Below are 22,440 nucleotides of genomic sequence, written 5' to 3' on the forward strand. Positions count from 1 at the left end.
AATGTCTGTGAAATCTATGAAATATTTCGCCCTGGTCAAAAAATAAGCCTTCTGCAAACTTAAATGTAACTTTAAGCTAATCAGTGGTTCAGTTCTGGTCTGGAGTGAGACACATCTGTGGTTATTATATACTATTAATGAATAATAACAGCCCTCTCCTGTGAATTCACACAAGTGCTTTTTCAAAATTTCTTATTAGCAGTCACAGTAATAAAACATAGCTCTCTTATGGCACTTTTTGATAATGGATTACAAGGCACCTTGCTGAGTTGGTAAGTAGCAAATTATAATACAGATCTGTTTTATCAGATAAAGTTTTAAACCATTCCAGAGATAATTATTTAACTTTCCTTGTCAGTAAAGGAACATTGAAATTTCACTGATAACAGCAAAAGAATATTTAAAATTGTTGGTGGTGTCAGTGAAATGGTATCACTAATATTTTAATTTTCACTAATGTCACTGAAATAAACTTTACCCAGTATTCCCTACCACTATAACTATCGTTGTAGTTCAGACTGACTGAAATCCCTTTGGCCAAGCTGTTAAGAAACTGTGCTAAGCTTTTCTTGACTGGATGTCAATAGAAGACTAATCTGATTAGGGTATTTTACAATAAACTCTATGTATATGAGTATGCTTGTATATGTATGTATAATATATGTGCACACACCTGTTCCAAGCATGCATACAACACTGCTGTTCAGTTGACTACAATGACCAGCCTGCTTGTGACTTATACTCTCTTGTTAATACTGGCAAGAAACTGTTCTTTTAAAAGACTTGCATTTTGGAAACAAACCTAGGGTGTTATGTCCATGCATTTAGGTTAAACACTGGAAAAAGAAATCTGCCGCATTTGCTCTTTTGCTTTTCAGTTTTAGTAACTGATAAGCACTGAATGAATGACACTCAACAGCTTTTCATGCATCCTGAATTTTTATATGCATTGCTTTGACCTATTTGATGCATCTCAGTGGGGGGCTTATATTAAATGCTATAGCAGAGAGTGATGTGGTTTAAAAAACAACAGGATTTGAGAGAGAAAATATTGAGAACAAATACTTTGTCCAGAATAACTCGTTATAGTTCAGACTGACTGAAATCCCTTTGGCCAAGCTGTTAAGAAACTGTGCTAAGCTTTTCTTGACTGGATGTCAATATTTCACCCATAGTATAGGAATTTATGCTACACTAAGCAGCATATGCAATTTGCAAGAACTGACTGACTGTTCTCTGAAGTGGTGAACCAGAGTATAAATTTTATTCCCTTGCTACATTAAAGAAAAAGAAATGGTGTTTCCAAGTCAGAACAAAGACATCTATTTGGTAAAAAGGTATTTATTCCATTCTTATTAGGTGTGAGAAGAACTTTTAATGGGTCTTTATGGATTACAGTCTGAGTAACTTTAAGCACTTGTCATGAGTAGCAAACATCCTTCAATGAAAAGTCAGATACCTGTTTCTAAGGGGACTCCTACTACACTGAGTCTCTGCTAATGACTTTAATTGCCCCTTTCAGTGCCTACTGTTTCTCCCATGGGATCACTGATTCAATAAGGTAATCAAATTCATCCCCTGACCCCAATATACTTAAAATAATAAACCAACCATATTTTTCCATATTGCACAATAACCACTTAACCTGATCTGACCTTTTCATACAATGAAAAAAGAGTTGCATATTCCCAGCGTATCCATTATTTTTCAGTTGAACTTTATATTAGAGATTCTTTTTCCTTATTACCTTGAAGATGTCTCCTTGATTCTTCTTGCCTCTTGGTTTGAGGGGGATCCTTTGGGTAAAGATATATCTTACCTAAAATGCTTTTGATGAGCCCTGCCATTAGTTAAATTGGCTTGAGAAGGAGAACTGTGTAATCTTACGCTCATCTAGCTACTTCAAACTGTTCTGCTTCATATATGATATGAACTTTTACAGACTCCTTGAGAAAGAAACAACTAAAATATTTCATAGTGACAGAGAGATGGTGAATTTAGCTTGATCTTGAAAGTTTTAAAGCTTTTCAGATACGAGTAGGATTTTTTTAAATACCTCTCTGAGCCAACAGACACTGTCTTCCAACTATTATCTCAGCCTCAGAGCTTGTTTTTCCAAAGAAATAATTTGTAGATCAGATTTGTCATTTGTTAACATTTGTTGCTGGACAGCTAGTACAGTATTTCTCATACGCTTCTCATGCTATTTAAACTTGACAAACTTTCCAGAACGACTTCTGGCTTATCAGCTTTCAAAAATGTGTTATTTTCATAGCTGCACTAATAAGCTCACTGGCTTCTGAACTTGTTGTCTAACAAGACAAGTAAGAAGAGAATCTTGCCAGCTGGTAATAGCCTGTTATTGATCCTGAACAATTCTGCCCTTAATTCTTCTGACAAATCTGCTTCCATTTTGGTGCATTAAAATATCTCTCGTTAGCACCATGTAATTTATCAGAAACCTTTGGTATAACAAATTCCACTTCAGCATTTAGTTTCCTAAATGAGTCCTCTGTGACTGTAACTGAGTTTCAGAATTATACACCTTAAAGCCAAAATCCTTTCCTTGTGTTCTAAATAACAGCTTGGGTTGTTAAAAACGACCACATTTTTACAACCTAACATACATTTTGCAGCAGATGCTGTTTATATTGTATAATTATTTATATAAGATAACACTTTTTTATTGCTCTCAGATTAGAAAATGAAACTTGCCTCATCACTTTCATTTTTAGGTTCTCATTCATTGTCTGGGATAAAAATACTGCAAGAGAACCACTGCTGCTTTTTTTAATGTGCTGCCTTTGAAATCAAACATCAGGGATAAGGCTCCTGCCTCAGCTCTGGGCCCAGCTGCCTCCTTCCTCTGGGTGCAGGAACTCCTAAGGATTTTGGCTAAAACAAGTTGGCACAGAATGGGGTTGTATTAACATTTTCACTGAACTTCTGTGGCAATGCTACCTTGGTCCACTTGGCCTGCCCGGGATCTTTCCCTTGCGCAGATCTCAGACCATAGAAGGAGTCTTCCACAGCGGGTCAAGATAGACAGCACATTAACACTAGAGTAACCAGCCTTTACCCTAGTGCAAAAAAGGAGCAGACAAATTGCATAAATCCTTACACTGGTATAATTTTGTTCAATCCAGTGAAGAAGGTTGGTGCAGAACTAGAAATTGGCAAAACCATACCAATGTACATGACACTGGGTCAGTGATGTTATAGCTTTGATGGTCCAGGAAATATAGGAGAGTCAAGGGTTTGGTTTTTTTTAATATTGGAACAACTGTATGCTTGGGTGGTAGGCGGGCCAAGTTCTTTGAGTAGATGTGATATTTTTTATTAGACCAACTGAGTAGTTGGAAAAAAATTCTTTGCAAGCTTTTGGGCGCAGCCACCCTTCTTCAGGCATAGGATGTCTCGGCTGTACTGTGCCTGAAGAAGGATGGCTGCACCCAAAAGCTTGCTAAGAAGTTTTTTCCAACTAGTCAGTTGTTCTAATAAAAGATATCACATCTACTCAAAGAACTTTACCTGCCTACGTCCTTAAACTAACACAGCTACAATAAAAAACACAGTATACTTGGGAGAGAAGTTTGGCCATCTGTCAGGCATGCGGTGCCCTCCCTCAGGTCGCTAGCCTAGTGTTGTCTCTCCGCAGCTTCTCTGAAGTAAACATTTGTTCAAGACAAATAAGCTATTACTGCTACTCCACCAGCTGCTGGCAAGGCACTGTAATAGTGGCTACTGTATGCAGGTATTCTGGTTGTCTGTCCACTCTGGATCTTGGTATAACTATTACATCAGTGTAAATATGTCTTCTCTCCTGGCCTAAGAGACAATGCTACAAAATCCTCGAAGTCCACTTTCCACATGAAAGAGGGGAGATCCAAGCATGGACAAGGATCTCAGTGTGGTTGAAGTGGCTCAAAATGTGTTTCTTTATGTAAGATATGCACCATCGGTCCAAAATGATTTTTGTTTGTAACTTAAGGAAAATATTGACACAAAGGGCCTGTCTACTCTGAGTGCGGGAAAACTACCAAGAAGCACACTCAAGCCATTCCTGCCCAGCATGTACCAAACCCCAGCAATTTATCAGTCTAGCTAACTGACTATGCCTAAAAAAGAGAACCAGAGATTTGCTGTGCTCTCGGGGCTGTAGTCAACTAGCTACAGTGACCAATTCCTTGGCTTTGATATGTGCTGGATCAGGAGGTCAAGGTAGAGGTCCTAGACTATATGGGAGCAAAGTAGACCTGCCCTAAAGAACAAGAGTAAGATGCCATGGGAGAACCCTATGTGTGTGCATGTACACTCCTCTGTGAACCAGCACTCAGAAATTGCTTTGACGGCATATTTGTCAATAGCTACTGTCTTTGAACTATAATGATTCTGCAGTAGCACAGGCAATAACCCATTAGCTGCTGAGTTGGAAATACCATCTAGAAGCCTATCTTTGCTGCTTCTGGTGCTTTTCATTGTCATTGGGCAGGTATTAACAATATCAATTCATAAATACTCTCAGGAGTGTTCTGGATGTTTTCAGAAAATTGCCTGCCTCTTTGATGTGTTCAGGTGTTTTTCCTTCCTTCCGATCTGTCATGTTTGGTTATGGCTAGGGCTTAGCTTAAATCGCAATTTTGCATTTTTTGTGAAAATCATGAAATTAAGTGATTTGCTTGAAAGATGTGACTTGCAACAAAATGCCACAGTATGGCTGCTTGCTGGGGAACTCCCATATCATGGCATTTAATAGCAAATTGCATTTTTCAATTCACACTAGGTCTGCTCCTCCAGGCTGGAAAACTGGGACGTCGGGGGTTGGGGGCAGGGGGAGAGAACACACACGGAGAAGCAAACAGCTCCCCCCACAACCTGGTACCAGAGTCATCTGCCAAGGCAGCCCCCAAATACCCCAACTCCCCATGCCTCCGTTTTTCCACCTGGAGGAACAAACAACCCTCTCCTACCTGGTGCCAGGGCTGTCTGCCAAGGCAGCCCTCAAGTGCCCCCAGCCCCTCTCTGCCACCCAGTTTTCCTGTCCAGAGGAGCAAACAGCCCTTCCCTTACCCATCCCCAAACTTTCTCCTCCCCCTGTCCCTTTTCAGCAGCAGTCAGAGGCCTTGGGAGCAAAGCCTCTACTGCTGCAATTACACCAGGCCCTAAACCTGCCCTCTCAGCTAAACAGAAGCCTCGGGAGTAGGGAAGGGGGTGCCATGATCTGGGCATGAAAATGGTGGCCCCTGCCATGATCAAGCCACAATATTAGCGGGTTGGGCCAATGACTTAAACCAGGCACTAGTTATGGCATATTGCCTTGGCACAGATGCTGTGGTTGTTACATTGGCAGATATCAGTCACTTTCTATTTTACATCTTTTGTTTCCTTATCCTTGCAGTGGGGCTACCTGGCATTCTTATTATACCAATGTTTTTCTACTTTTTAGTGTGTGCCTTTTTAATTGCTCCACAGTTACTTGTCTGTGGCTGGAAAGGCTTGTTCAGTATTATAACTCAGATTTTTATCCTTCTTCTTGTAAGCCCTGAATAGGTGTTTCTAAGAAGGCAGTAGGAAGTGTACTGCTGTTTTTGGTAGGGCTAAGCAGAGACCTCTTGAAGCTGCCTCAGTCTTTTTTCTTTAACACAAATTCTGTTTCCAAATGTATATAAGTTTGAAGTGGTATGTTTGAACTCAAAGTCAACAAGAGCTGCCAAGATGCACTCTTAACGGGAGATGGGCCATTATCTGTAATTAACTGTTCTGGACTTCCATGACAGATGCAATGACATTTCCATTTTTACAGGCCCGATACACTTTTATGCTTGAAGGATCTTTCGTCCAGCCAGCCATCTAAAATTACTAAGGCTCTTGAAAGGCTGAGTAATCTTGTGTTTCTGGCCTGAGCTTGTCAAAATTTGTGTTGGAAATGGAAGGGTTTGAGTTATACACCTTCCTCCTTTCATTCTTTTTAGATATTATTCTTTATAGATAAGCCTGCCCTACAGTTTGCATTCAATAAGTATTTTGCACTTCTGTGATCATTTTCAGAAGTCTAGATACTGCCATGGACCAGGGTTTCTGTATTATAGCATACAAAGCCTTAGGGTCTATCTCCACCTTGACCAGACTCTGGCTACAAATCCATTTGTGAAGCCACTTATAATCACAAAGAAATCTTGACGTTTTTTTTCAATCAAAATATAAAACTGTTTCCATAGTCTATACTTAGGAAGCATAAGACACTGGGCTATTTTCTTGAAAAAAAAGAGCCCCTCCTCCCCCACCTTCATGGGCTTACATTGTCTGAAATATTAAACTCTTTGTTGATGAATATATATGTTAGTGCCAGTGCTTCTGTGACAATTTTTTTAAATCTCCAAAACAGGTTTAGCTAATTATTCTAATTACATTCATCACCGTCATTAAGTTACGTTCTAGCTGTGATAAATTACAGTTCAGTAGCTTAAGTATCTTAGCATCCACAGGAATCTCTGTTAGGCCTCCTTCGTTGGAGGGTCTTTCCTTTTGCTTTTACCTTTCTCAGGCTCCTTGTGATAGAGTTGAAACCCAGTCTGCCTTTTGTTCCTCTAAGATTCTTCCTTAGCCCTGGAGAAAATCACACCTTTTTAATTTTATTGTTGCTCCAGATCATCAGCTCTCAGTGCTTCCGTCCACCCCATGGAGAGACTCAAAAACTTTGCAATAGGGAGCCTTTCTGCATCTCAGACTGTTGCATTTTCAAATGGCCTTGATTCTGCACTAGTTACACACAAAAGCTTAGACCTGAATCTTTTCCCACAGACTCAACCTTTTCTTTTCTCTTCATTTAAAAAAATAGCTGCTATTCATAAAACATCTAGCAGGCTCCTAAAGAAGGGAACAGATCCTTCTTCATCAGTAAAAGTACGTAGCAGCTGTGAGAAGGGAAAACTTCCTAGATAGATGACAGCAAATGTTGGCCTTCAGTACCTGGATGCGTGGGCTGAACAGACCCCATTCTCCCCTATGCTGATAGTATTGTCTCTCTCCACAGACAAAACCAAGTGTTTGAGGATTACTTAAGATTCCTTCCTGGCTCACCCAATCAAATGGAAGTTTATCAAAACCTTGAACTCGGGAACTTGGACAGCTAATCTACACAATGCCTTCAAGATCAGTGCTGGCTATAGCTGAGCTCTCCATCTCCAGCACTGTAGGGTCTGGAGCAAGTGGAAAAGAGAGTGGGCACAGAAACAGTCTTTGTTTCTCAGTGGGGAAAACTATCAGGATGCCAAGGCGGCATAAGCTTAGTTCAGCTCATGAATCGGGTCCATTGTGGTAGCATTTACATTTATTTTGCACAGGTGTATCCAGCAATAGAAGGAGAAAGAAGTGGGGAAGGCCTTAAGCACCCCTGGGAAGGGGCTGTTCTGTCTACTCCCACTGATCTCATCCCTGCCATTCACCATTGGGATGAGGGGGATTTCCCAGAGTCTGGTGGAGTCCTTCCATTTCTGGCCACTGCTAACTCAGGTCAAATAAGGATGACTAATTTCCCCTAGGACAAAGGCTTTTATTCCAGGATCCTCCAGATATTTGAGCCCATTGTCCCACCATAAGAACCTACCCAAATAAACGCTTTGTCCTGGGACAATCAAGACTAATTCAAATTAACTGCCATTCAAACTGCATGTGTAAATGATTGCCCCACCTTATTCAGTGCAAGTCAAAACCAAGTTTGGTTGGGGGCTGGGGGAAAGGAGTGGGTCCTCCATTGCAGGCAAGCTCCTTGGGCTCCTGTAAGCAGGCTTGATCCTCCCCCGCACCAACAGGCAAATGCCGGGGGGCTTTAACTCAGGGCACTTTATGTAAAACACCATGAGTTAGAGTGGGGGCCTGCCCATCTGTTAATGCTCCTTGTGCCCCATCATAAACTACCCAACTTGAGCCCTGTGCTACATACTCAGTAAATTGTTTCAAAACAGAGTAGTAACATTTCTAGCCAAGTGCACTGGTGTAAATTTGCCCAGTGGTATTGCATCCTTCCTTGGGTTTTTTTATTATGAAAAAGTATTTTTTGTTTAACTTAGAAAACAAACAAATTACTCCCATTCACTCCTGCTTCTCTGTAAAAGTACATGCATCTCTTGGCATGTACATGGGAATTTTCACAGGCAAAAGAGGAAGACTCTTTTGTTAAAATGTTGGTAACCCACCGTTGTCTTGAGTTTAAGTAAACAAGAGGAAGGGATCTGAGACTATTTCCTCAGTGTGGTTCTTCTCATATACAGATTCCCATTTTTCTTATTTCTTAAGTAAATAAAAATGGAAGGCTGTTAACTAAGAACATTTGGTATTAGGAAGAAGCTTCTGTGCATGTGATTAAGGACCAATACAAATTGCTTAGAGAGTTTTGGACTCTCACTCCAAGTTCTTAAGCTCAGGTCTGGGATGGTTTAGACAGGGATGATGCCTGCTTGAGCAGAGGATTACATTAAGTGACATCCTGACATCCCTTCCAATTGTTTTCCAATATCCAAGTTAATTTTAAAACTTCTTTCAAGTTGATGTTCCCTAGTGCTTCTGAAGCTCCAGTTAGCATATCTCAAGGAGTTATACACATGCAGGCGGGGGAACTGTATTCCTATTTCTGACGTTAATATTACAGGTCAAAAGCTATTCCAAGTGTTTTACAAATATGAAGTATTTCATAGTTTCTGTACATACTAATAGGTATAACACACACAAGTATGCAAGTAAAAAACCCATCAGAGCTTATGTTTCACTGTAAATGTTCCAGACTGCATTTCATAATGCAAAATAACATGGTTTGGCTCCTACCCTATATGAGGAGTTAACTTTTTCCTCTGTCATTCTTTTATACTCTTCTACCCTAGAGTGCTTCACCTAAAATCTTAGAAAAATATGCCTGCCATATAAACAACATAACATAAACAGAAATTGCTTTTGTGTGAGCTGATATTTTAGGTTGTGATAAGCAGTTTGGGACTCTGGTCTAAGCTCTACAGAGTTTGTTTCTTTAAATCAAATAAGATCTCAAATTAAAACCCTAGGTGCCAACAGTTGAAATTCTAAAAGTGCCTTAATCCTAAATTCAGATCATGACCATACTGTTTTGAATGTGAAAACATTTTAATCATATTAGTAAAGGCAAGTGGCTCATACAGTAGACCCTGACATTAGATACCGGTATTTAACATCTACAGAACTAAGTGCCTGTTGCAATGAAAATGCATAACTGCATCTTGTGCTTCATATCAGATGGCATTTTTGCTTTCACTGTCTCTCTTTATGGTTTTAAAATATGCCAAACAAAAACCCAGGCCTAAATTTACCCACACTCTAGAGGAAGCAGAATAGAGATTTAAAAAAACCATTGTGGCTTAAGTCTGTATGTTTTTAAAGAGCTGGAACCTTTGTCATTTTACACCAGCTTTACACCGGTATAAAGCCACTGAAATCATTGGAGATGCAACAGTTTCAACTGGTGCAATGTGGTAGAGAATAAGGTGTTAAATATCTTTAGCAACTATTAAATAATGTTGAGGCCTGTTCCTGTTAGGCCTGGGCATCTCACTTAATTGGGTTCTAGGATAATAGATTTAGGAGCGAGTTCACATTCATACCAAAGCAGTCCAAAGGCCAAAGCAGGGTAATGTGCCTGAGTCAGTTCAGCAGGCTCTCTAAAATTCCCAATAGTTTTGCATTGGCACTTTTTTGTTTTTAAACAGCTTCTGCTGCTTTCTAGTGCATTGCTTTAAAACATAATGTAGCTTTAGAGTGGCAATAGTAAAATGCATTTAGAGACGTTTCTTTAGCCAGATATATGTGTACTGCTCTTTATTGTTTGAATACCCTGTGATGTTAGCTCCTATCCTTTTGCTCCTCTGTGTTGCTGAAGCATTGCCGTCAGTGATTTGGTTCAGTCCCTGTCTATGTCTGTGTGGTGATTCTATCTTTGAAATAATATTTGAAGATTAATTTTATGGATGTTTGTTTACAATCACTATCTGAGATCTGCCCCGGCTTAAATCAGTAATTTGGATATTTATGAAATAGTGGACTTCATTAAAACAAAACAGTATTAAAATTTTGACAAGAGAGTGTTTTGATATTTTCACAGGCTTCTGTTATATCACAGATTTAGGACTTGGAACTTACAGAAATATGCAAACCCAGAGTATAAATATTTTTGACTGCCTAGCTTTGCTTCCAGGTTTTCCTGGGTTTGTATGCAGTATTGATGTTATTCTTAGACAGAATTTATAAACAGATCAGTTTAAATACATCAATATAAAATTGATTAATTTAACACTGTACATTATAAAACTACAAATGAACAGTAAGTAGTTGACTATAGATTGCAGGTCTCTAATAGTGAATGTATATCATACAGTGAAAATGTTCATCTTGGTCATTGGTATTTTTCTTGCATTCTGCATACTGAGTGATACTTTTGCTTTCACAATTTCTGACCATAAAAATGAAGGATTTTATGTTTCCTCGTTAGTCTTTATTCTGTTATTTTGACATAATCACAGTAACACCACCATTGAGGAGATGATACAGGGATATATTCCCCTTTCAAAGCCCTTGCATCAGTAAATGTGTATAGAGAAAGGAGAATATTCCCCTTATGCATAAATCAAAAGCACCCACGTTCATTTTCATTACCATTCTCATTTTTTTTAACTGCATGGGGAAGTGAGGAAACTGCAGTGTTATTCCCAATAAGCCCAGAGAAAAAAATATTTGCTAAGAGGGTGTTCAGCAAGGGTGGCAAGATTGGATTTTATTTCAAAAGAACTAAAAGACAGAAAATGCTATTCTTGAATTATCTTTTGAACACTCCAAAAAACAAAATCAAACCTTCTAAAGTCACCAGCACACTGCAGCAGGACTACTGTGTCAGCCAAGGAAACAGTGCTAGGATTGTAACTGCTCAGGGCTGCTTTCGTATAAATGTCATGATGATGGTTGGCTCAATTGTTCTTGTCCTTTTGCAATGCATGCGTTTTTGTGGCAGTAGGTTACATTTCCAGACGGGCAATGCTTCAGCAATTACATGGAATCAGTACATTCTCACACGACGAGCGTCACTTTACTGCTTGCTCATGGATGGACAAAGGTAAGACTTGAAAAAAATGGCTTCCTTTTTAGCATGTTAGTTGACGTATCCTGTTTTTTTTTCTGCCATGGTGAGGTGGGTAACAGAGGTCCCGTGTTTTGGTGACATCATGCACAAGTAAAGTACTGATTTTATTTATTAGCAACATTTTTCCATAAACTAACTCCTGTTTACAGCTGGAATGTAAAATAGCAGTTAGCTTAATGCTCTGAAAGATAAGATGGTTCATGCTGAGGAAACACTAAGGGAATGAATGCAGTTATTTATAGATTCATAGATGTTAGGGGCTGGAAGGGACCTCATAAGATCATTGGGTCCAGCCCCACTGCACTAGGCGGGAAAGAGAACTGGGGTCTTTCCTGAAGTGGGCAGTGCCATTCTGATGGACTTACTAGTTATTTTGCTGATTCTCATAATTTAATACTAGTGTACTGTATGTAGAGCAGTTGTACATGGTACATGTTGCTATGCACTAGTTATGTATCAGGTAAGCAAACCTTAGCTCTCAGGTGCCTGTGGTCCAATGACACCAGCACTTCGCAAACTGTAGTACAGGAAGCACCTGTTGGGAGGTCCAAATGATTTGGCTTGTCATCATTGCTACTCCTCCCATGTTTCTAGCTGCTTTTCCAGGTGTCCAGGAAAGACCTGGAGCTCTATTAACATCAGTGGAAACGAGAAGGAAGAGCAGGTAGATTTCCCTGGAGGAGACATTCTGAGGATAGCTCCTCCTCTTAGTGCTGCCAGCCAACAGCACCTCGAGAGAGGTGCATAAGGGCAAAAATGGAAGCAATCTTGGACTGGGTGACACAAGAGAAGTGACAGCTGACCGAACTGTGGCCACACTACAGCTGCTGCTAGTTTGGGGGGTAAATTTGTGAAGGAGACCAAAAGGAACAGGAGCCACAATACTGGGAGCTGATGCCCCACAGGTTTGATAACTCAGTCACTCACCTGGGCTGCCAGTGCAGATTAGTTCTTCTTTGTTCACGAAGGGAATGATGACTCCAAGGCCTTTGGAGGCGTCAACGGCTACTGCTGCTGTCTGCGTGCTGGGGTGAACATTTCAGAGTGTTTGCGTGTCTAACTGCTGGAGAGACCTCAGTGTTAGATCTATAGGACAAGTTCATGGAGCAGTTCTTGGGGAGAGAACTGAAGAGACTCAGGGACCACAAGGCAGGGAATGAATACAGAGACTCAGGCAGCTGGTTGGGGGAATTTGCAGCCCCTGCTATTATGTGTTTTCTTGAGAAAGCAGATTGTGAAAGAAAATTCAGTTGCAGAAATTGGGGAGAAGCCTCCAGACTTTTGTAGCCACTGAGGAACTCCAGCATGTACAAAACCCTTGTCCCTTGTTGTCTATGGGGATAGAGAGATATACGCCCACTGAGGCCAAGGCTCTGGATCTCCCAGTAGGAAAAGAATCTGTAAAATAGAAGGGAAAATGGGAGCCCACCCAAAGGACTGGAGGTACACCCAGGCTGTGGTGCAGGGGGCATAGTATAGCTTGATTTCCCCTTGAGATTTCAGAGTCCATGTAGATCTCCGGTGTCCACAGAGACACCAGGCCTATCCATGTAAGTGGGCCTAGCCTGTGTAAAACAAGGGGGAGGGGGCAGGGAATGATATTCAGTCTATCTTGAGTTCCAGGGTGTATCCATGAGAAACCCTGATATTGGTTCATGACTAGGGAGAAAAACGTGTTGCAGATGTCAGGACCTCCCATCACTCCAGAAGTTTGAGAGTTAGGTTATGCAGAAAGGAAATCAGAGAGTGTGCCCTTTGCATAGCACAAGGGGGAAGCTGGCGGCATTTGCCTGTCCCAGTCCTCCCTGTTAGCAGGTATCAGTCTGGCTGGAGAAACCTGTGATGGCTTTTGCTGACCCACTGAGGAAGGTGCTTTTATACCACTCTTGGACAAAAAACAAAAGGGTGTCTAGGGAGAGGACTCAGGGCATGGTCTCTGAGGAGGGTCCCGTCCCCCCTGGGAGAGGCCTATAATGAATTTTATAATACAGTTAATAAACTCCAGGAAGGGGGAGAGTTTTTTTGCTTTGTTTTAGAGCAGCCTGAGAACCTCACACAGTGATTGTGACCTTTCCCAAGTTAGGTTTTTCTGTTCAGAAATGTTCAGTGACACCAAAGTTTGAGTGATGTGTCATGCTGATCTTTTGATATTCAATCTGAGCAGTGTATTTAAGAAAAATAGCATGGCATGTTCCCAAAAGTGTCCCCAAGATTATACCCATTAATGTCAGTTCTGCTAAAAGGTATTAGTTAATTGTACTGCACGAGAGCAAGAACATTTCTTCTTATTTAAAGAAAGGAAAAAACCCTGTGACACATGCAAATGGCACATCATATATTTTAAGTGCTCTGTAAGTCACCTACACAGGTTGCACAGACGTATTTGTCCTTCCTGTGTCTTTTGCAGCCTGAATACTGTTATATTGGAATTTTACCCTATCCTGTCATTAGTGCTACCTGTTAAAGGGGACTATATTTAAATACATTTTGCGGTATAAGGAAGGTGGTGTTTGGCATTCTCAAGTTCTCTGCCTGTCTGGGACTGGGACACCTCTTCAACCAACAGCTGGCAGAGTGCATACTTAGAAGGTCTGTGGATGACACCAAGTTGGTGGAACTGCAGACACTCCAGAGGGCAGGGATAGGCTCCAGAATGACCTGGATAGACTGGAAAAATGGTCCACAAGCCACTAGACTGGATTCACCAAGGACTGTGAAAAATCCTGCATTTGGAACAGAATAACCGTGTGCACACATATAGATTGGGGAACGACTGGCTTAGTTGCAGTGCTGCTGAGGAGGACTTGGGGGTTACAGTGGACCATAGGCTGAATATGAGCCAACAGTGTGCTTTGGTTACCAAAGAAAGCCAGCAGCATCCTAGGTTATATTAACAGGAGCATCATTTGCAAATCAAGGAAAGTGATTCTTCCACTCTATTCAGCAGTGGTGAAACGTCACCTGGAGTGTCCGGTTTTGAGCCCCCCACTTCAAGAAAAAGTGGACAGTTTAAAAAGAGTCCAGCACAGGGCAACAAAAATGATTGGGGTCCTGGGAGGTGAGAATTATGAAGAAAGGTTGAAAGAGCATGGGTTATTTAGCCTGGAGAAGAGAAGACTGAGGTGGGATTTGATAAGTCTCCAAATACCTGAAGGGTGATTATAGAGAGGATGGAGATGGGCTTTTCTCTGTGGCTGTAGTGTAGGGGACAGGACTAGGAGAAAAAGGTCCTTGGGGTCTTACCCTGTAAGCATGAGTTTGGAGAGGGGACAGTATGTGTCTATCTCTAATTGACAGTCACCGTTGCCTTCAACCTAGTACGAAGCCTTCAATCCTGTACTGTTGTCTTAACTCGGCTCAGGAACTGAGTGATGATTACTTCACTCCACTGAGTAGGAAGGTGGGATTGATTTGCAGTAAGAGATGTTCCTGCTCCTACACAATATGTAAAACCAAGGTCAGGTGAAAGGCAAGAAAATATCTTCTCCGAGAGCAGCTGCTGCTGCTATCACAAGCAAAGGAGGGTTGCTTTAAACTCAGTGTAAGTAGTACCCCTGTGTGAGACATAGGCCACAAGACAGCAGTGCTGGCACTGAGCCCTTCCTTCCTGCCCCATAAAGACAAGATATATGGCTTAATTTTACATGGATTGGTAACATGTGGGTCTGGAATTGTTTCATGCAGCTTAAAAGAGGTCCTTTGAGCCAAGACTGGAGCAAATTCCAATTAGTTTATGCAAATATCTGTAATAAGCAGCTATTTCTGACATGCAGCTGGAGAGGTTCCACCGCATCTTTACACTGCTATTTCTGCACTACCAAGAAATTAATACCAAGCATCAAAATATTCACCCAGTTTGCAGCAAGCCAAATAATCCCTGTTCTCAGGCATTTGCATTTTCTGTGCAAATACATGCTCACATATGTGCGCACACTCTGGTCCTGCCAGCTCATATCTGCCTTGTTGTATTTGCCCTGTCTAAACAGAAAACCGGGAAAACTCCTTCAGCCGTTCCCGAAGCTCAAGTGTCTCCAGCATCGACAAGGAGTCAAAGGAAACGATCACATCTTTGTACTTCATGGAGTCCTTTGCCCGGAAGAATGACTCTGCTCTCTCCCCCTGTCTCTGGGTTGGAACAGGCCTTGGTATGGTCTTAATCCTCTCCCTCAATCTGCCACCTAATGATGATTTAAGGCTGACAGAGCCAGTCATGGTGTCTCCAAGTGGTAAGAGTCCTTGTTTTCCTGTTCTTTGTCTTGTTAGCAAGGGAGGGCATGTGGCTGAAAGCCCTGCTCTCGTGAATATATTTACCCATGATAGTTCATTACACTGAGAGGGTGCAGCCGGAAGGGTACAAAGAGTTGCTCACAGCAATGCTGGCTGCACTGTACAGAGATACGGCAGCCTGTAGTGTCAGTTCTGAAGAACAGAGCTTGTGTAAAATTCCATGCATCCCCTGCAAGGACCTGGAAACTGGAAGAATTTTTTTCAGGTTGCAAAAACAGATACTTTACCCACTAGGAAGACAGTACCTTTGGGATGCTACTGAGTTTGGCAAAAGTCAAACTAAGACAGATAGTAAGCAAAATATCTGTAATCTCTAGAAGAAGGTGTCTTTAGTTTTGTTAATAACGTCTGACAGACATCAATTTTAAAACGTCAAGTTCTTTGCCAACATGAATCAGTACTCAAAGCCCTCTGTGATGTAAGGAGCTGCTCCCTGTTTTGTAGAGGGGCCAGCAGAGGTTCAGAAGATAAATGACTTTTTCAGTATTAGAGAGAGAGCCAGAAATAAAGCCCTAACTTAAGAGCTCCTGACTGCTAATCCTTTACTGCCTCGCTAGGACATAACTCCCTCTTAGGGCAGTCTCAGTGGTAGGACTGAAAAAGCTAACGTTTTGTACCAAGGAGTTTGAGAAATGAGGCAGGCCTGAGTTTCATACATGGTTAGGAATCTTAGTATTGCAAGAATACTGATGCTCACAATGGATATTGAATTGGGAGGAGGCACAGGCAAGGGCAGGGTGGGGGCATGAGAGAGCAGAAATGAGGCAAAAAAGCAAGAAATTTGGTTGCTTGGAAGCAGACACTGTATGAGAGGGGACACTTGGAACATGGAAAACCCTACAGTTGCCAGTAGGAGCAGATTGACCATGAGTTTAAGGAGGAGGTGTCCAGAAAAAAAGCTAATGTAAATGCAGGCTGCATGCATGGACATATCTGGCCACCGAGCAGAGATGTTGTAGTCCTGTGCCCACATCTAGAGCAGTGGTCTCCAAACTTTTTTGATCATGCACCCATATCGGTAAAAAAATTTTGAGTACGCACCCCCAATATATGTATATTTATATTTGCACACCCCATCAGTAAAAAAATTTTGAGCATGCACCCCCAACCTATGTATATTTATAGAAATAGAAGTTCTAATATTTTCTTCCCGCACCCCAATGGATCGTCTTGCGCACCCCACTTTGGAGACCACTGATCTAGAGTACTGTGATCAGTTTAGGGGTTTCATCACCAGAAAGCTACTAAGGAACAGGAGAGAGTCCACAGAACAGCAGACTGATTGGGGGCAGGAAGGAATAAGTTACAGGGAAAGAGCTACAGACACTGGTAATAGGAGGTCTTGGAGGGGGCTGAACACCCAGGAAATGGATTCAGCAGTCTTAAAGGGCAGCAGCCAGGAAAATGGGAAGAGTGAGTTGCACCGTTCTGTGACGTGCCAAAAAGGAAAGCCTGGATGCTCCTGCATATGCAAGGGCAGTGCTGACAACTGGCTGTGGAAGCTCATGTGCCCATAGGAGAGCACCTTGTTTTACAGGTACGGTTCTGACGCTGAAGGGAGCAGTGCTGACCTTTGCATGCTTGGACTGCATGGGAGCGCTGATCCACCCGCCATATGAAGTGTGGAGAGACCCAAACAGCACAGATGACAATGAGAAAACAAGAAAAAGGAAACTTGTCATGCACTCCCCTTCCGCCTCCCAAGACATGGGCGAGCACCAGTTTGCAGTCGTCTGCTCAGAGAAACAAGCCAAAGTCTTCTCACTGCCTTCCCAGACATGCCTTTATATTCATAACATCACAGAAACGTCCTTTCTGCTGCGAGCAGACGTGGTGACCCTCTGTAACAGCGTCTGCCTGGCTTGCTTCTGCGCCAATGGGCATATCATGACACTGAGGTATTTCCCTAATCCCGTTGGGTAGCAAAACAGGTAAAGGCAGTGGTGTCAGATGCTGTGGGGTGAGCAGCAGCACCGTGGTGCCAGCAGGCTGATCCAGGGCAGGGAGCATGTTTCCAGGGGTGGATATCGCACAATAACCTTGTGTGAAGTTGCAGGTCTCTGGCTACTCTGGAGTGACTCTCCACATGGGCACGTCAGCCCAATCTGTTTGTGGGAGACAGATTGCTCCTCTTTGAAGCTGGAGCAGGCGACTTGGCCCAAAGGCACTCTAGCTACACATTAGGAGTGTCCACCCGGGGGGGGGGACTAGTCCTATACCACTTCTGTGCTGTAATCCACAGCCTAGTTCAGGGGGCAGTAATTTCCCTGTGTAGAGCAAACCTGGATGTTTTTAGTATGCACACATTTCAAAGAAAGCCATAGGAGTTTTGCTCTAGGAGTTTTGCTCTAGTACAGAAGATCTCTGGGTTAGAAAGCCATCTCACCATCTAGTGCCTAGATTGCATTTGACAGTGAGAGTGTATCACAGAAGTACCAGCTCCTGCTTGCTGGATAATGTCCATTAGCCCAGCTAGCTTCAGCTGCTTAGGATTTACTGCAGTTAACCACCAAGTTGGGTGGGTTGCTAAGTTACATCACATTACTAAGTTACAAAACGTGGTTCCTGGAAAACACAAAGCCACCTGTGGGTTTGCAACGTGTGCAGTAAAATCAAGTCTCTTAATGCAAATTCCACCTAACCATCTGCTCCTCTTCAGCCTGCCCAGTCTTCGCCCTATGCTGGATGTCAACTACTTGCCTGTAACGGATATGAGGATAGCACGGACATTTTGTTTCACCAACGAAGGGCAAGCTTTGTATCTCAGCTCCCCCACAGAGATCCAGCGGCTAACCTACAGCCAGGAGATGTGTGACAACTTACAGGTAGGCCCCAGACATGTAGCTAGCCAGAGTGCAGCTTAGCTCTAAGGTAACGTGGAAAGGTCTTTAGAGGGCTAGTGGCCTCATGCTGGAGGGCTCTTCCCACAGAGGAGTGCTGCACATGACTCAGCCCCCTTCATCTGCAGCCAGCAGCTCTGTGCCAGCAGTGCTTTGAGCTCACCACTTGCATCGTTTTCATGATGTCATCTGTAGATACCCTGCTCTCCAGTTTAAAACCTTGTGTAACTGCACCCTTCTTCAAACAGGTCTCATAAACCAGATATACTTTTATTTTCGCGTTGGAATCTTACACTCCAGCTATCATCAAGAAAGTCTGATTGTCCTGCTGTACCAGTGGCAGTGTCACGTGTGCAAAAAAGTGGCCATTTGTGCCAACACTTCCAAAGAAAAGAGCACCAGTTTCCTGGGGTGGCAGAATAATTTAGTGTGAAGCTCCAGTGAAAGACCATTTTTCTCTATCATTCACTTCTGGCCCTAGAGGACTCACCCCTTGGTGGCTGTGAAGTTTTCAGTCCTCAGTCTCCCCAGTTAAATTGTCCACTTGTAGCTCCTGCCCCCTGCTATTGGCTAGAAGTTGGAAGTTCATTGGACATGGCAACCTCTGGTGCCTCCTGTTCTGTCTGCTGTGTCAAGGTGGTATACTCCAAACCCCGGCTCTGAGGACTTGTTTTAAGATTATGTGGGGGATTGAAAAATGACCAGTGGTTGGCACTGGGAAGTGTCTGTCTTTATTGGTAGATATGGGACTTGTCTGCACCAGAGTGGAGGTGGGCTCTGGCACCATGTGTGAGCACCTGCCTGTGTGCGCCCACTGCTGTGTTTCCAGGTGTGGAGCGTGCATGTGGGCACAAGTGGACGGGGACCAAGGAGGCCCCCTCAGTGGTGGGACCCTCCCCACCATGTAGGGAGTCCATAAGATCCACGCATGGTCCAGGTTTTAGTGTTGCTTCTTTTAATCTAACAGTAAGTACAGCCCCACTATCTCAGCTGAGCTGTCTCAGCAAATTGACTGAAGGGGCAGCCAGGCCAGACCAGATTTCAACCTGCTAAAGTCCCCAGACTGTCTGCACTACTGGGTTAGACCAAGTTGTGAACGATTTGCACTAGCTGCTTCCACAGGAGCTGGCTTTGCCCTGATTCCCAGGTGAGGAAAGTTCCTCCCATTGCACTGCACATTAAAATGCATCAGCTATGAAGATGGTCTAATTAAAGTCATTTATGCCAAGCAAAAAGGCTTCACCCTGTTAGAGTTTTACAATCAAAATGCAAATTAAAATGTCATTTGTTGAACCAGGAGAGTAGCGTGGGGCTATTTGGAAAGAAGCATGAGCTGCAGAACTGGAAAATAGGGGCTCAGCTGTATGATTAACAGCAAGCAGGGCTACAAACTGAACAAGAGGGAGCTGCCAGCCCTTGGGCCTTGGGGAGCAGCGTGTCTGGGGCTGTGGGAATGGCTGTGGAGCTCTGTCACTCTCAGGACTGAGGTTTCAGGCACGCTTGCACTGACAAGCAGTAGGCAGAAAGGGCGCATGGGCAGTGCTTGGTGCCAGGATGATTGATTGACCATATCTCCAAAGGGCTAGCAGCGGGCAAGGAAGGGCATGTGGCCATGTGAGCAGTGGAGGCTCCCTGCACTGCCCCTGAGGGCTACATATGTCTTGGCTTGTACAGAGGGAGAGGGGGCCACCCAGCACTTCTTCCCCACCCAACACTACCTGCCCTGCAGCAGGAGGGAAATGATTTCCCTGCAGAGAATGGGTGCAGCCATTTACTTTCTTCCTAGAACAGGAACAAGGGAAGTCAGGAGGAGGGGGAGAGCACAGGGGAGGGGGAGATCACAGCTCCATCCCAGGGAACCTCATGGGGCATGGCTGCTCCACTCAGTCCCTGCACTGGGCTTCACTGACCAGGGAGAGGACCCCCTGAATGGGTGTCTAAAGAAAACCTGACTTGTAGAGGTATAGGGACCCAACGGCACCCAGGTCCAGGCTTCTGGCCTGCTTGCGAATGCACAGAGTGGGCACCACGTGAAAAGTAAGCCAGCAGCTGGCTGAGAAGCAGGTACATACATGAGCCGCATCTAAACCTGAGCTCCAAGGTGGAAACTCATGGCCTGTCCTGAGCCCTCTTCCTAAGCACTAGCAGCACTGAGCAGAAGCTCACAGCAATGAGGAAAACAGAGCAGCCAGGAGCTCATTGGCTGGCACATGATGGGGGCAAAACACATCACTCACAGCCAAGCTTTGCACAGTAACACAGCTTCCTCTCCTGCTTGCAGGTAGCCGCGTGAGCTCATCCGCAGTGTTTCTTCCTCCATGGATTGATTGCAGAACTTGCTCTCCACTAAAACACACACACAGAAAGGGAATGGGCGCAGACAAGCCAACATCCTTTGCAGTGGCAGGCTGTGGCCCGCCGTTCTTTTCTCCCTCCACTATTCCCTTGGCTGTAACCCTGACCAGCTTGACCTGCTCTGTTCGACATAGTAGGAAAGCTGGCTTATTTTTTCACCAGCTGACTATTGCCATTCAGGTGTTGGCTCCAGTTTTGCAATGCAAGGTGCTGCTCCGGGTTTGCAATGCAAGGTGCTGCAGGATTAATGTAACTTTGTGTTCACCAGCTAGCCCACATCAGTGACTCCATCTTTAAAGTAAATAATGATTCTAAACTTGCTTGCTCCTAACCCATTTTCTTGTCTGCCTTTGGCCAGGATATGCTTGGGGATTTGTTTACCCCAGTGGAAACACCAGAAGCCCAGAACAGAGGCTTTCTCAAGGGGCTGTTTGGAGGAAGTGGACAAACCTTTGACAGAGAAGAGCTCTGTAAGTGATGCTTCCTACAACACAAAACACAGTGTGCTGACGTAGCTGCTTCTCTGCCCTAAGCATGGAGGGAAGTGGTGGGGGGTGAGGAATAAGGCAGAAATGGGCCTGTTTGTATAACCACAAAAGTTGAATGAGAAGGGAGGGAAAATTTTCCTTCCAGGTTCTGCTAGAACAGGGGCGGGCAATTATTTTGGGTGGAGGGCCACTTACCCAGTTTTGGCAGGCTGTTGAGGGCTGCATGGGTAGCCCCACCCCTTGACAGGTGCCCACCCCCTGGTCACCATCTTGGGACCAATGTCCCAGGGCCAGCACCAGTAGGGCCCAAAGTGGGGCGCAGGCTGGCAGAGGTCTGTGGAACCAGGCTGGGCTGCACCAGCAGGGAAAGGAGGGAGCTGGCCCAGCTCCATGGAGCCTCTGCCAGAGGGGACCCCGCACTTCTGCCACCTTACTCTGGGCCCCATTGGCAGTGGTCCCGGGACACCGGTGCGGCCCCCGTGGCTCCTGTGCTTCCACTGGCTCCCCACCCGCTCACACCCAGTGTCCCCTAGCCCTATGGTATAGGTGGGGAACAACGCACAGCTCTGACCCCCTGCTCGCTGGCAGGAAAGAAGCTGGTGCTGAGCGCAAGGAAAAGCAACCCCTCACCCACCCCATGGCTGGCGCTCCCTGCTGCAGGTGCTCGCAGCCCACACAGCACTGTGTGAAGCAGGCACAGGCAGTCCCACATGGGCTGCAAGCAGCTACAGTGCAGGGCGCCAGCCATGGGCTGAGCAAGGGCTGATTTTTCCTGTGCTCACCACCAGCTTGTAACCCAGCCCCACAGCCAGCCTGAGCCATGCATCGGCTCCAGGCTTGCCCGTCAATGGCAGCAGCTGTGGCCCTCCCTGCTTGCTGCACCAGGCAGTGTTGGCTACTGCTGCCTGCCTGGAGCTCGCATGCTGGGCAGCCCACAGGTGGCAGAGGCAAACACTGCCCAGTGCGGCAAATGTGGGGGGGGCAGCAGCTGCTGCCGCCGCACACAGCCCCAATGGGCGAGCCTGGAGCCAGTGCGGGGCCCAGGCTGGCTGTGGGGCCAGATTACAAGGTGGTACTGAGTGCAGGGGGGGGCAGGAAGCGGCCCCTTGCCCGCCCCATGCCCAGCGCCCCATGCTGCAGCCGCTCACAGCCCACCTGGGGCTGCCTGTGCCTGCTCCCGACAGCCCCGTGTGGGCTGGAAGCACCTGCAGCAGGGAGCTCCAGACACAGGGCGGGGGAGGGGCCGCTTTCCTCCACACCAGGAAGGAGCCCAGGGAAAAGCTGAGTGCGGAGCGGGGGGGGGGGGGGGGGGGGG

The 22,440-nt window shown here is 44.6% G+C and overlaps 1 protein-coding gene across 3 annotated transcripts in view; it reads left to right on the plus strand.

Moving 5' to 3' along the window:
- STXBP5L (syntaxin binding protein 5 like) overlaps positions 1–22,440 on the plus strand; it is a 448,370-nt gene that overhangs the window by 422,926 nt on the left and 3,004 nt on the right. For 2 of the 3 annotated variants that reach the window (XM_019527060.1, XM_019527061.1), the window contains 4 exons: positions 15,142–15,381; positions 16,980–17,340; positions 18,102–18,267; positions 20,996–21,107. In XM_019527060.1, the coding sequence (XP_019382605.1) occupies positions 15,142–15,381; positions 16,980–17,340; positions 18,102–18,267; positions 20,996–21,107 (879 nt within the window). Of the gene's footprint in view, positions 1–11,029; positions 11,129–15,141; positions 15,382–16,979; positions 17,341–18,101; positions 18,268–20,995; positions 21,108–22,440 lie in introns of all 3 variants that reach the window. The other variant, XM_019527059.1, reaches the window with a different exon arrangement.

Source organism: Gavialis gangeticus, unplaced genomic scaffold, assembly GCF_001723915.1.
Source record: "Gavialis gangeticus isolate Ggan-Ray unplaced genomic scaffold, GavGan_comp1, whole genome shotgun sequence".
NCBI classification, from domain to species: domain Eukaryota; kingdom Metazoa; phylum Chordata; order Crocodylia; family Gavialidae; genus Gavialis; species Gavialis gangeticus.